The sequence below is a fragment of the Nicotiana tabacum genome, chromosome 6, assembly GCF_000715075.1.
Source record: "Nicotiana tabacum cultivar K326 chromosome 6, ASM71507v2, whole genome shotgun sequence".
Classification (NCBI taxonomy): Eukaryota; Viridiplantae; Streptophyta; class Magnoliopsida; order Solanales; family Solanaceae; genus Nicotiana; species Nicotiana tabacum.
The window spans coordinates 137,225,419-137,239,446 of record NC_134085.1 but is presented as its reverse complement, the minus strand read 5'-3'; the positions used below and the strand labels follow the sequence as shown (position 1 = coordinate 137,239,446).

The 14,028-nt window shown below is 37.2% G+C and overlaps 1 protein-coding gene across 13 annotated transcripts; it reads right to left on the bottom strand.

Annotated features, from left to right (window-relative positions):
* Window positions 1–603: 603 nt before the first annotated feature.
* LOC107828658 (uncharacterized) lies at window positions 604–8,159 on the bottom strand. 13 transcript variants are annotated; one of them, XM_075255430.1, is made up of 12 exons: window positions 8,002–8,155; window positions 7,727–7,806; window positions 6,911–7,027; window positions 4,382–6,217; window positions 3,972–4,292; window positions 3,792–3,891; window positions 3,645–3,713; window positions 2,477–3,324; window positions 2,256–2,385; window positions 1,877–2,168; window positions 1,701–1,801; window positions 604–1,183 (listed from the first exon to the last, which is right to left on the bottom strand). In XM_075255430.1, the coding sequence occupies exons 4-8, from the start codon at window positions 4,972–4,974 to the stop codon at window positions 3,283–3,285; spliced, it is 1,125 nt and encodes a 374-aa protein (XP_075111531.1). In that variant the 5' UTR covers window positions 4,975–6,217; window positions 6,911–7,027; window positions 7,727–7,806; window positions 8,002–8,155; the 3' UTR covers window positions 604–1,183; window positions 1,701–1,801; window positions 1,877–2,168; window positions 2,256–2,385; window positions 2,477–3,282. The 13 variants fall into 13 exon arrangements, 10 of the variants coding, with proteins under 10 accessions (XP_075111531.1, XP_075111532.1, XP_075111529.1 ...); XM_075255431.1 differs by having other exon boundaries at window positions 4,382–6,004; XM_075255428.1 differs by lacking the exon at window positions 7,727–7,806 and having other exon boundaries at window positions 8,002–8,159.
* Window positions 8,160–14,028: the final 5,869 nt, after the last annotated feature.

Here is a 14,028-nt window from a genome sequence, read left to right as displayed (position 1 = left end):
AGTCTTCCTATTCTCGAGATCCAAAGAGAGTTTCCTAGGCTCATAAGAGTAAGAGCCCATTCCATGTAAATCATTCACACACTCCACTCGGCCCTCATCATCATTGACATCAAGATTCAACAATACGGCCTCCAATGGGTCCTCCACATTGATCATTGCACTGGTGCCATCAGCTATTACTATTGTGACAAGGTTTACAAAAGAGCACACCTCGGTACTATTGGACTGCTTCAGTGACTTGCACACATGAAAGATCACTTTTTCATCACCCACCCGGAAGGTGAGTTCCCCTGCTTACACATCAACTAAGGCCTTTCCCATAGCAAGAAAAGGTCTCCTCAATATGATAGGAACTTCAACTACAAGAAAATGGCAAAATTGTGACAGACGGTTCGGTCACAATTCCATCACAAATTTGTGTTAGTGACGGAATTGTAACAAAAACGGGGATGTCCCAGAACCTTTGGGCGTAATTTTTTTTTTTTTACGGATCAAATTTCGGTCACAAAATTTTTGTGACAGATTTATGACAAAAATCGTTCGTCGCCATATAGAGGCTATATATAATAGAACATACGAAGTTAAAACATGCCAAAATATAAGTTCTACTAGCAAAAGCCTAAACATATTAAAAATTAGAAAGCATCCAACAATCAAAATCCTGCCAACATTAAAATAGCACTTAGAGAGTATCCAAGTAGCTAAAGTTTAACAATGTTAAATACTTAAGCATTTGGTTAGTCCTTGTTAAAGGGAGTAGGAACACCATATGGGTGAGATGATAACGCCATCTCGCTCATCCTGCGCATCCATAGACCGAAATCGATCATCATTCTGTTGATTCAAAAGCGAGACCTCTTGGTCTACGCGTTTGTTGCACCTCTGCCTCCACGCGCTCTTGAAGAATCCTCTCTTGTGTTTCTCTCATACGCAACACCTCCTCCTCAAGCACTTTGATGCGCTCTTCAGCAGCGGGATCTGGTACTACAGGCAAATGGCGTGAAGTGGCAGCATTGCAGTCTTGATACAAAGTCGCAGCTTGAGAGCCCAATCCATACACGCGTCTTTTCTTCTCTCCGCCGACAACATCCAAGTATAGACGATTTATATCGGCATTTTGAACTTCTTGTGAATCATCGGATGAGCTCGGAATAGCAGCAGCCATCGCAGCTTCCATTTTATCCTACATACATTTATCAAAATAAGAAACTAATGAGAAGTAATATACAAAGATTTTCTATAATTAAGTTTTACAGCTCACTCACATAAGCAACTAAAGAAGCAAAGTTCATTATATGTAGTTTAAAACTTGAATCACAGATGCAAAGAAGCAAATCTCTAAAACTCATAAAAATAATTGTCATATATCAACTTGTCATAGACTCATAGGATTATCATTTTCAAGATTAGAATAAAAAAACTAGACCAGAATAGATGCTATCACAAGTTTTCAAATGATATTCTACTTAAGTAAAAATACACTTATACTTAGTGACTCATAAGCTGATTCTTTGAAGCACAATAAGAAGTAGAATAAGTCACAATATGTGTTTCATTTCTGCATCAGAACAAGAAATTAAATGCTAATTAAACAAGAAATGAGATGATGTGAAGAAGTTTTCAGATAAGTGGATTGCACCAGTAATATTCCTCATATTCATTCTCAAATAAAATGATGAAATATTATAAAAGAAACTTACACCAACAGTTTTAGACTTAGTATCCACAAAGTTCCCATCCTTTTTTTATGCAGCTTCTTAAATATATCCCATGAATTTGCTGGACGATGTAATTCTATTACCTGAATAATAGAGTACAATATTAAAATAGGAGATAAGGTCATATAATTACTCTATTGAAAGGTTAAATTCAATACCAATTTTATAGTATGCTCCACTATAGACCTAGAACAACCGGTATGCTTGCTTGGACCAGTGCCTGGACCACCAGTCTCGCAACACCGATTTTGAGTGGCGACACGAGATTTTTCAAGCCACTTTTCTGATGACCAGTGTGCCTGCCAGCTTTCCCATATATGCTCTTTAATAAAAGTAGGTCTGGTTCTAAATTTTCGCCACTTGTGCAGCTTTTTAGTATACAAGGTAGATGCCACTTTTTTCCCAGTATGTTTGATTATGGCATCCTCAGCAAAACTCCAGATATAATTTCTAACAAAAGATATTTGATCAGTGACATAAATACATATATATACTAAATAATTACTTATAATTTTTTTTATAGAAAGCGATATTTACCATAAATTCATGCCAATAGAAGTCACGAGTGGATTGGCAGACAACCTTCCATGTGTAACCAGTAGCATCTTGCCGCTCCATGAAGGTATCAGTGATGGTCTTCGAGATAGAATGACCATTAGGAACGAACCTGAACAAAATTAAATATAAATAACTAATACATTTCACGATATTTATATTTTTAAAAGTTAAAACATATATACAAAAATATTATTTCTTACTTTTCTCCCACAACTGAGATGGCCGACCGACTAGATGGACATGAGCCGGTAGTAGATCCAACAGAGATATCTGGAGTTCCAGGAGTACTAGGAGTACCAGGAACTGATGATGGCGAGTCACTCATATTCTTGAAAGTTTATTAATTAGCAATGGATCACAGCTTTGAATAAATACAAAATAGCTCATGAAATAACTCTTAACATAATAAATCTTAATAACTGAAGCAACAATGTTCCTTATAAGATAAAGTATTAGCTTTTACATTATATCAGTTCATTTTGTGTATACAAAAGATATGATGTACAGCTTATAACTGAAGCAACAAAGTTCCTTATAATATTAAGTACTAGCTTTCAATTACATTGACACAAAAGATAAGATGTACAACAAAAATTACAAAATATAAGGACATAACCAAATTCACTAAAACAGTACTTTCCTCCTTCCTGATTCTAAGAGAGAATTCAAATTAGATCCATTCAAAAACATAAACTTTTACCACTTTTACCACTTCAAGTAACATTTAGTTTATTCACTTTCTTCATCATCCCCTTCATCCTCCCCCCCCCCCCTCCCTCCTTCCTCCTCTCCTCCTCCTCCTCCTCCTCCTCCTCCATGTCAATGAGCAAACCATCAGGATCATTCAGTGCATGAGGAGTTTCATCTACAGAAATATCAATTGCATGCACTTGAATGTCATCCTCTTGAAAAGCTAAATCAATAGGTTGTTCTGCTTTTTCTGAAATCTCCAGAACAGATCGTGCCTTTATATTACAAACAGCTAACCATTCATCTGTTGTCCTCTTTAGAGTAGGATAAGTTTCAAGATACGCCTGAGTAGCTTGCACTGCCATAATAAATGGTTCATATTTATTAAAGGTCCTTCTTTTGTAAACATCAACAAGATTATATTGTGCATGTACTCGAGTACCATATTTTGGTATTGGATCAAACCAAGAACATTTAAAATAACACGGTTCGTTTGATTGGTAATGCATGATACATTAACTGTAAAATCTCTGTCAACCGACCGTAATAATCAATATCATCTGCACTGTGGCTAGAGCCCTTGATGCATACACCACTGTTCATCGTAGATCTCTTTGAACCATATCTTTCAGTGTGAAATTAATAACCATTTACAACATATCTATTAAAAGACATAACCTTATATAACGGCCCTTCTGCAAGATCTTTTATGATTTGATTGCCAATGCCCGATGAAGGATCATATGCCTATTGACATTACAGGTAATTAAACACAATTTAAGATTATATTTTACAAGAAAAAAGGAATAGTTTATTAAGACTTACGTATTTCTCAAACCAAGATGCAAATTCTGTTTCAAGTTTAGCATCAATCTCGCTATTTTGAATATTTGGTTGAATTTCTCTCAAAGTATCTTCATAAATTCTAATGAAAGAAAGCTAGTTTAATGTAACAATATCAAATGTACGTAACTGATATTGATATCTATATCATGATTAACTTACCTTATATATGGTTTCACTTCATCACAATTCAACAAAACATATGTACGAGCCGCATGATATTCTTTATCATCTAACCTCCTTGGTTTCTTCTTTCCAAAAGATCGTCCAGCATGCTTGAAAATAGAAAGCATTTCGGGATATTTGTCACCTCCAACCCTACAATCATCCGAATTTCGTGGCACTTTCCTATGCCTTGTCGACACATGTGACTTAAAGTAGTGCGCACAAAAGGATGATGCTTCTTCAACCAAATATGCATTGCATATAGAACCTTCAACTTTATTCTTATTTTTTACTTTGTTCTTCAACTTAAGGAGATACCTTCAATCAATAGAGTAAATCAACATGTAATTAGTTATACATTTATATATTACATTTATGTATCTTATAACATAATTTAGTTTATTTACCTCTCATATGGAAACATCCATCGGCCCTGAACTGGGCTAGCTAAACGTGCTTCGTAAGCTAAATGGATAGGAAGGTGTTCCATAGGATCCCAGAAGCTCGGAGGAAAAATACGCTCAAGCTTACACGAGGTGTGAGGAATATCTTTTTCTAACTGTGCCATGTGTTCCTCTGTTAATGCAGTAGCGGTGAGATCTTTAAAGAAAAGACTCAACTCCGTCAATGGTTGCCATACATTTCGTGGAAGTAGTTCTCGAAATGCAATGGATATTAGGAGTTGCATAAACACATGGCAATCATGACTCTTCATACCAAAGAGTTTAAGCTTGTTCATGTCTACACATCTACCCATGTTAGACACATAACCATTGGGAAATCTCAACTCTTGCAACCACTTACAAAGCACTTCTTTTGCATTCTTTTCTAACATATAACAAGCTTTAGGATACTTTTTGCTACTTTCATCTTGATGCAACTCTGGACGATGACAAAATATTTTCAAATCTGCTATAGATTTGGCATTGTCTTTTGTTTTCCCTTTGACATTCATCACCGTGTTAAAAATATTATCAAACACGTTTTTCTCGATGTACATCACATCAAGGTTATGCCTAATAAGATTTGTTTTCCAGTAAGTCAAGTCCCAAAATATACTTCTTTTCTTCCAACCACATAAACTATTCTTTGCGATTCTTGCATTTATCGCTTCAGAACCAAGTTCTGTGACTTTCTTGAGCCCCAAATCCTCAATCTCCCTAAATATTTGTAAACCCGATTGTTCAGTACATACAACCTTATGTACTGCTTGACCCTTCTTGAATCACCTTTTGTTCCTTCACCACGGATGACCTGATGGTAAGAATTTTCTGTGATTGTCAAACCACGAGGTCTTTCCACCATTGGATAGTGTAAAAGCATATGAGTCTGTCATGCAATAAGGACAAGCTAATTTTCCCGTTGTACTCCATCCCGACAACATTGAATGCGCTGGAAAATCACTTATTGTCCACATCAATGCAACTTGCATTTTAAAATTATTCTTACTTGAAATATCATATGTTTGTGCCCCCTCCTCCCAAAAAATTTTTAACTCTTCAATGAGGGGTTGTAAGAAGACATCAATTTTCTGTTTTGGATTTTTTGGACCAGGTATAATCACAGATAAGAATATGTATTCATCCTTCATGAACATCCAAGGTGGCAAATTATATGGCGTGACTATGACAGGCTAAGAAGAATATTGTTGGCCTGATTGACCAAATGGATTAAACCCATCAGTGGACAATCCCAATCTGACATTTCTCACTTCAGATGCAAAACTTGGATGTGTTTGGTCAAAATGCTTCCAAGCAGGAGAGTCTGAGGGATGACGCATGACACCATCTGTTTCAACCTTTGTAGACGCGGAGTTAAAGGAAAATAATACATCTTCTTATAAGAAATATTAGTTTTCTCCTTGGATTGTTGATATTTTGATCTCTTGAACCGAGGGTGGGCACAAAACTTGCAATTGACAAGTTCGCTATCTTCACGCCAATAAATCATACAACCATTTTTGCAACAGTCGATCTTCTCTACTGGTAAGCCCAACCCTCGCATTAGCTTTTTGGTACTATAAAAGCTATCTGGCATTATGTTATCACTTGGAATTAGTTCTGATATAAATTGACATAACTCATCATACAACTTTTCAGAAAAATGATGTTCTGCCTTTAGATTCAAAAGCCGAGCAACGACAGACAACTGCGAATGTCCGTGTGGGTTTCCCGGCCAAATTTCCTGTTCTGATGCTTTGAGCATATTATAAAGATTTTGCATGGTTGGATTTGGTTCCTCTTCTATATTACCATCAAAAAAAGGCCCACCAACATCAAAAACCATAGACTGAAATACATTATGAGATTGAGAGTTTATAGTTGATGATCATTAAGTACAGTTGGATGTGGCATATAACTTTCTCCATGGTGATACCAACGATAATAATTCGGTTTAAAGCCGTACGTTCCAAGATGTGTCATAATTGTAAACTCATCCAATATATTTTTATTTCGACACTTACGATGATTACAAGGACATCTTAGCTTTTCACCATCCATGCATTCTGGATGTCTTTTAGCAAATGCAACAAACTCCTCAACCCCTATAATAAATCTAGGATTTATGAATCCATCTTCCAATACTCTAGCATACATCCACTCACGATTAGAATTATTCATATTGTACACTTTAACACAAAGAATAAACATGTGTTAGAACTTACATGATGACAAACACGATTATTTGTTGTAATTAAAGTTGTCTATTATCTAGCTGTTTTTTAAAAAGTAAATTTAATCTATTAGAACATATTTGTACTAAAGCAGACATGTCAAGCTTGCATTCTACTATAGAATCCAACAGAAAATGGCACTAATTTAACAAGATTCAATGATAACTAGAAAAGTCACAACTTTCCTACCTAACTGTATCAACATCAATAAAAGTCCCAAGGAAAAAACATATGTAATGCCAAATATTGAAATAGAAATTACCATTCACTAGATAAATCAGAAAAATATCTAGAACTGCGTACTTCTTGGAACTGTTAATTTCTTTTTTAATCTTTCTGTTAGGGAGGTGCTTGACTCCTTGCCTATATGTTGAAGAAACTGATCCAAAAAAGAGAATGAAACAGAAAATATAAATGACTATAGTTTAAGACATTTAGACAAGATAAATAAGATAATTAATATTGTTTAAGAGCACTTAGTTTACTTTATGAGATTCCAGCAATAAAAGGATATAAATCAATTTAGAGTCAGGAAGCAACATATATAGCAGGTATATAACCAAAAACAACCAAAAGAAGGTATAATAACACAAGTTATAGCAAATTAAAAATCACCACCACTCCTAAAGAATTTTTGAAACACTCAAATGCACTCAATATGAGGCTTATCCTACGCACCCGGCCCCTTTCGACAACTAAGAGTAATTTTGAGTTCCTAACCATTGCGACAGTAACTCTACCATGAATGTTATATCCTATGAGGAGGTTGATGAATTGTCTATGAACTATAATGATGAATTAGCTCAAATAGGGGTGAGTCTTGTTTTAACAACAAGGACCATATTCATCTTAGTAACCAGAAAATTATTACCTAAAAAATATCAGAAATTTATTAAGCATATATAGAAAAACTTTTCAAAAGCTGAAAAACAAAAGCCTGCACATTCTTCATTTTTTACTTTTTTCCAAGACAACAAAGTTGATCTGCAATAAGCACAATTGTTTCCTTTAGCAAAAATAAAGCTTTTCCTTTGCTCAAAATTAAGACCAAATCATAAACAAGAAACTAAAATCTCACCTATCTCAGAAGTATTTCAAACCCACTTCAAGTGAATGACCCAATATCAAAGCTTAATAAAGACCCTTTAAAAATTGTACCTAAAATAGTTGCATGCAAAAGCTTTTTAGCTAAATCGGAGTTTTCTAAGCTTAGATAGAAGAACCCAACAGCAATACCCAAATGTTATTCACTTTGGAAAATAACATTCAAGAAAAACATAGACAAATCTGAACAAAAATTGAAAGATCCAAAAGCTATTGATTGTGGATGAAGAGACTGGAGCAAAACCAAACCTGCAAGTGTTGCTGTGGTACTGAGTCTAGAAGGGTACAAGAATCGCCATTTGTGTTTTGTGTTGAAAGAGAGAGAGAAGCAAGGAGGAGTGGAATGAGAAAATGGGTCTAAGTCTTAAGGGTTTTGTGGAATGAGAGGTTTGGCAGAGGAAAACTAAAAGGTGGGCCAAATATTTGGCGGGGGAAACTAAGAAGTGGGCCAAATATTTTGGAAAATAATTTGTAAGTTGTTCAAATATTTGTAAAATTGTGACTGAATGTTCCGTCAAAAATTATTGTCACGAAAAATAAATCTGTCACAAAATTATTTTTATTAGATAATTTCTCTTTTATAATATTGTGACGGAAAATATAATCTGTCACAAATTTTGTGACGGATTTTTGACAAAGTATTGCCATTTCTTCTCTTCTGCCATAATTTTGTGACAAAAATATGTTCGTCACAACGACTAAATTTCATATTTGTCACAAATTTATCACAAATCCATTACTCTTAGAATTTTTTTAGGAAAAAATAAAATCTTTTGATAATTTCGTCCATGTAAGGTTGATTTGTCATAAATGCGTCACAAATCCGTCACAATTTGTGACAGGATGTTTCGTCCCAAATATTCCGTCACAATTTTACAATTTTCCTGTAGTTAATCCACCTCGTAATCCAAGATCACAAAGTCAGTTGACAAGATAAATTTGTCCACCCGGACAAGCACATCATCAATAATACCCAATGATCTCTTCATCGTTCTATCCACCATTTGTAATCTCATGGAAGTCGGCCTCGGTTGCCCAATACCCAAAGTCTTGAATACTGAGTAGGGCATCAAATTGATACTAGTCCCCAAATCACATAGAGCCTTAACAAAATCCGCACTCCCAATGGTGTAAGGAATGGTAAAAGCACCGGGATCTTCAAACTTCGGGGCCATTGAATGCACTATTGCACTAACTTGGTGAGTCATCTTTATAGTTTCACAATCCATAGATCGCTTCTCTATCACCAAGTCCTTCATGAATTTAGCATAGCCCAACATTTGTTCAAGAGCCTCCACTAAAGGCACATTAATGGATAAGCTCTTCATCATGTCAATGAATTTTTTAAACTGATTCTCATTTTCCTGTTTCGCGAGCCTTTGAGGATAAGGTGGAGGTGGCCTTGGAAAAGGAGCCTTGGCTTTAGGCACAACTGACTCCTGCATGTCTATTATGTGTTCCCTAGACGGGTTCACATCATTTTGAGTTTCCACCTCAGTATCTTGAATATCAATCCTCATTTCTTCATTCACATTCTCATCAATCACCTTTTCAACCACCAAAGGAACTTCATCTTCTTGCAACTCAACATCATCAATTAAGATTTGCTTTTGTTTGGAGGCATTCACATCACCGCCTCGTCCACTCTTTGTAGTTACCGCCATAACATGATTGTTCCCACCTTTCGGGTTCGCAACTGTATCACTTGGTAGAGCACCCTTTGGGCGAGTTTTCAAGGACTGTGAGATTTGGCCCAACTGAACCTCCAAATTCTGAATTGAGGTATTGTGGGAAGACAACTGAGCATCAGAATCCGCACTCTTTTTCATCATCTGTTCGAACATCATTTCAATTCTCCCCATATCATTTCTAGAAGAACTGGGACCTTGAGATGGAAATAGGGGTGGATTGTTCGATTGTTGGTACATTGGGGGCATTTGAAAGTCTTGCCCCCGATTTCCTAGGTTTTCATTATTCCATCCACCTTAATTGTTGTTGCCACCCCAATTGTTATTACCATTCCAATTTCCTTGATTGTTTTGATTGTTGTTCTGATTGCCCCAGTTGGAGTTTTGGTTGTTGTTCTCCCAATTACCATTGCCTTGTTGTTGTTGATTGCCCCAATTGCCTTGGGGTCTCCATTGTTTTTGGTTGGAAGAATTGTCTCTTTGGCCTTGATAATTATTCATGTATTGCACCTCTTCACTCTATCCATCAAAACCATCATCTTGAAATCCACCACAATCATTGTCAAATTGCTCCAAATTCCCTTGGTTCTGTTGACCTCTTTGTCTTCTTTTGTTGACAAGCATGTTAACACCCTCCATGGCATTCACTTGGCGAGGATTTTAAACTTGTTGTAACCGTGCATTTGCTAGTTGGTTCATAGTAGTTGTCAACTCGGCTATAGCATGCCCATGATCATGTAACTCCTTGTGCAAATGAGTGACCGTGGGGTCACCCTGGGGCACGTTGGCTCTACTTTGCCGCGCAGAAGAAGTGTCAGCCATCTCGTCAAGAATGTCACAAGCCTCATCATAAGACAGTTTCATAAAGTTGCCCCCAGCAAGTTGGTTCACTATGCATTGGTTTGTTGTATAATTGCCCCGGTAAAAGGTTTGTTAGATCATCGCCTCGGCCATATCATTGTTGGGGCATTCCTTCACCATTATTCTATAACTCTCCCACATCTCATGCAAAGGTTCCGTGGGTTCTTGCTTGAACGTCAAGATCTCATCTCTCAATGCAACCATATGCCTCGGTGAGAAAAATTTTGCAATGAACTTATCCGCCAACTCATCCAAAGTAGTGATGGAATGGTTGAGAAGTCGCTCAAGCCAATCAAGTTCTTTCCTTCTAAGTGAAAATGGGAAGAGTCTCAACCGCAATGCATCCTTGGACACATTAGTTTGCTTGCTCCCCCAACATGTATTCACAAGCCCCTTGAGATATTTGTAAGCATTTTGATTTGCAGCGCCCGTGAAATACTCATGTTGCTCCAGCAATGTCAGCATCACATTGGTTATTTGAAAATTGCCCGCCCGGATCCGGTGTGGGACAATTGCACTTGTATAGCCTTGGTTTGGAAGCACTCTAGGATCCACTCTTGGAGGTGGCGGAGGAGGGTCTGGAATAATATCATTGGCCTGGCGGCCTCTCCTTTGTTCGTAAGGCACAACAGGGACCTCATCTTCAAAATTGTCATCTACTTCCTCCCCCGGTGAAAGATCTCCAAGAGGTGCATTGTTTAAGTTCGCTGCCATTTTGTACCTGAAGTTGTGACACAAACAAATTAGTAACACATAAGGAAAGAAGAACAATACACAAAACTATCAAGTTCTTTGATCAAATTATGATGGTTTTCAAGCCCGCACGCACAACCATAAACATGTATAACTTAACACACCGAAGGAACTAATCATTGCCACAATCATGCTGATTTAAACCATTACTAACTTACCCCCCACTTCTTCCAATTTACTCTTTACTTGCCTTAGAAATAATAGTAGCTCAATTTAAAACATAGCGAAACCCAACAACTCTCATCTCGAGTGACCTAATTCACGAGACCACATTGTCTCAATGCCCATGAACCATCTCATACCCTCCTTATGTGCACAATAGAATCCCCAAATGGTACACCCATTCTAAAAGATCCTCTACGAATTCGAAGTTGTTTTCTTCTATCTCTCTAATATCGCACCGCAAACCCCCGGTGCTAACATAGAAACACTCCAAGTCCCTTTCATAATCCACTAGAAAAACTCGATCCTTAACCACACAATGGACCCAAAATCCTTAGACACTGCACTTAAATTCTCAAACCTACTAGAACCATTGTTGAGGGTCACCACTCTGACATGGTCCAGAATATAATCCAACTCCAACGCTCTGTTAGCTCATAAACACTCCCAAAGAAGCAACCGGATGAATTCTTTTCCTTGTACATCATTTCCACAAGAAGTTTAAACTCTGAGTCTTCACATAACCTGCACATGAATCTATAAGGCGAAATATAACAAACATTCATCAAGTTCTTTGCTCGAGTTACCCTTGGTGTTCCATTTTCTTAGTCATAAATAATCCATTAATGCACCGAAAACCAGAAATCGCACAAGTAGACAACCATGCAATCCATTCATAGATGGTGGGCTACTCCACTTAGCTTTAAGCTGCCATCATAGAATGTAGAACCCACAAAGATTCCTCCTTCTCAATTACCATGATCTCGCACCGTCAACCTTCCAAACTTCTTGTAATCTCTTGTTAAACTTTTCATGAGAATTCTGAATTATCAGCCACAATTGCATATTCGACCTTCTGTCGGGTAGTAAGTTGAACTCTTCATAGAAACTTCATCAAAATCACGCGATTCCTAACCTGCTCACAGGAGATAACCCACCTGTGGAATCCAATACCGACATCTCCTAACGACATTTCCCTGGTTACAACTACCACAAAAGCAGTAAACCCTCCGGAGCCCACACTAGTCCACTAACTGTAAAAGTCGATTCATTCCCTATAGACATCAACAGAAGTTCGACAATACCTTCCCAAATCGAAATCACGTTTCACACCTCTTCATTTCTAGAAAACTCCTCTCTGCCGTTATCAATCCTCCTCAGTACAGTAGTCACCATCCCAAAATAAAATCCATAGACCTAGTTACCGTCTACCATGATTCCCGAATCGCTCTAAACTTTCTTAAAGTATGTGGCTATCCTGCCACAAAATCTGTGCACTACTCTGCCACCCCCCTCCCCCTCCGCTAAACTCATCCCCTTTAAGCAACTTCTCAGCCTCTGTTGTTCATACTTGACCGGCTAGTAACTCAATAAGCACGAGACACCTCCCACTATGTCCTTCCTCACCCTTCGCTGCCCAATCTTTTCTTTGCAGATGATATCATACTTTTTTCAAAAATAACTACTAAACATTGTAAGCACGTGATTTTTGACCCTCCCCGAGAATTTTCACATTTTTAGCGTGAATATGTGAAATTGGGTCTAATATAGCCATTTTAACTATTTTTACTTTATTTCGTTGCAAAAAGAAAAAATCACAAAAAATACATATATAAATTTTAGTTTATGCATTTCTCATAAACGTGGAAAAAATACAAAAAAATTGTACTTTATTTTGGTACTTTATATAAATTCGAAAATTACAAAAAAAAATATAGTTCTATTAATGTTTGCAGTCATTATAATTTTGAAAAATACAAAAATGGTACTTTATTTTGGTACTTTATATAAATTCGAAAATTACAAAAAAAAATATAGTTCTATTAATGTTTGCAGTCATTATAATTTCGAAAAATACAAAAATATTACTTCATATTTTTGTCTTTATTAAAGAACGAAAATTACAAAAAAATATAGTTTTATTAATATTCTATAGTCATTTTAACTTTGAAAAAATACAAAAAAAAACATTACTTCATATTTTATCTTAATATTTAAAAAACGAAAATTACAAAAATAGTTTTATTAATATTTTGTAGCTATTTTAAATCTTGAAAAAATATTTAAAAAATATATAGTTTTGTTTGAATACTAGTCTTATTTTTGGTAGTTATTTTGCTTACATAGGACTAGTTAAGCAACGTTTTCCTATTTCTCGGGTCCGGGCAAAAGAATAATATTCGGGTTCAAACTACCCGGTTTTAGGCCTAATTTCGGACCTAGCCCATAATAAACCGTGTCCAGGACACATGGGGAACCCCACCGCGCGTGGGGAACATAAGCCTCGAACCCCACCACGCGTGGGGCTCATTTTTCTGGGCAAAGACTGTACAAATACACGGACAAACTTTGAAGTCAAGGGGATTTGGAAAATTTTGTTTTGGAAAAGCACTGTTCCTCCGTCTTCCTCCTTTGAAAAAACGAAAAAACCTACTGTAAAAGAAAAAAAAAACCCTTCAACCACCGGACCCCCCCCCCCCCCCACGCTTGAACCCCTCCGTCACGACCTCTCCGGTAAACCACCCTCCTTCCACGTCCAAGGACCACCCTCACCCAAACCACCAAACGACCACCCGTCCCCTCCCTTCACAAACGCCATAACCACCGAGCAACCAGCCCCCCCCACCGTCGTCAGTTCCAGACGACCACCAAACAACCACACCACCCAGAAGCCTCCATCGACACCGCCCAAACGACCCCTCGAGCCCCAGAAATGAACCAAAACCAGTGACTCCCCCGGTCGAAACCCCTACTCCCTCACGACCACAACGCCACACCAAGCGTCCGTCAACTACTAACTCCCTCCACCTCC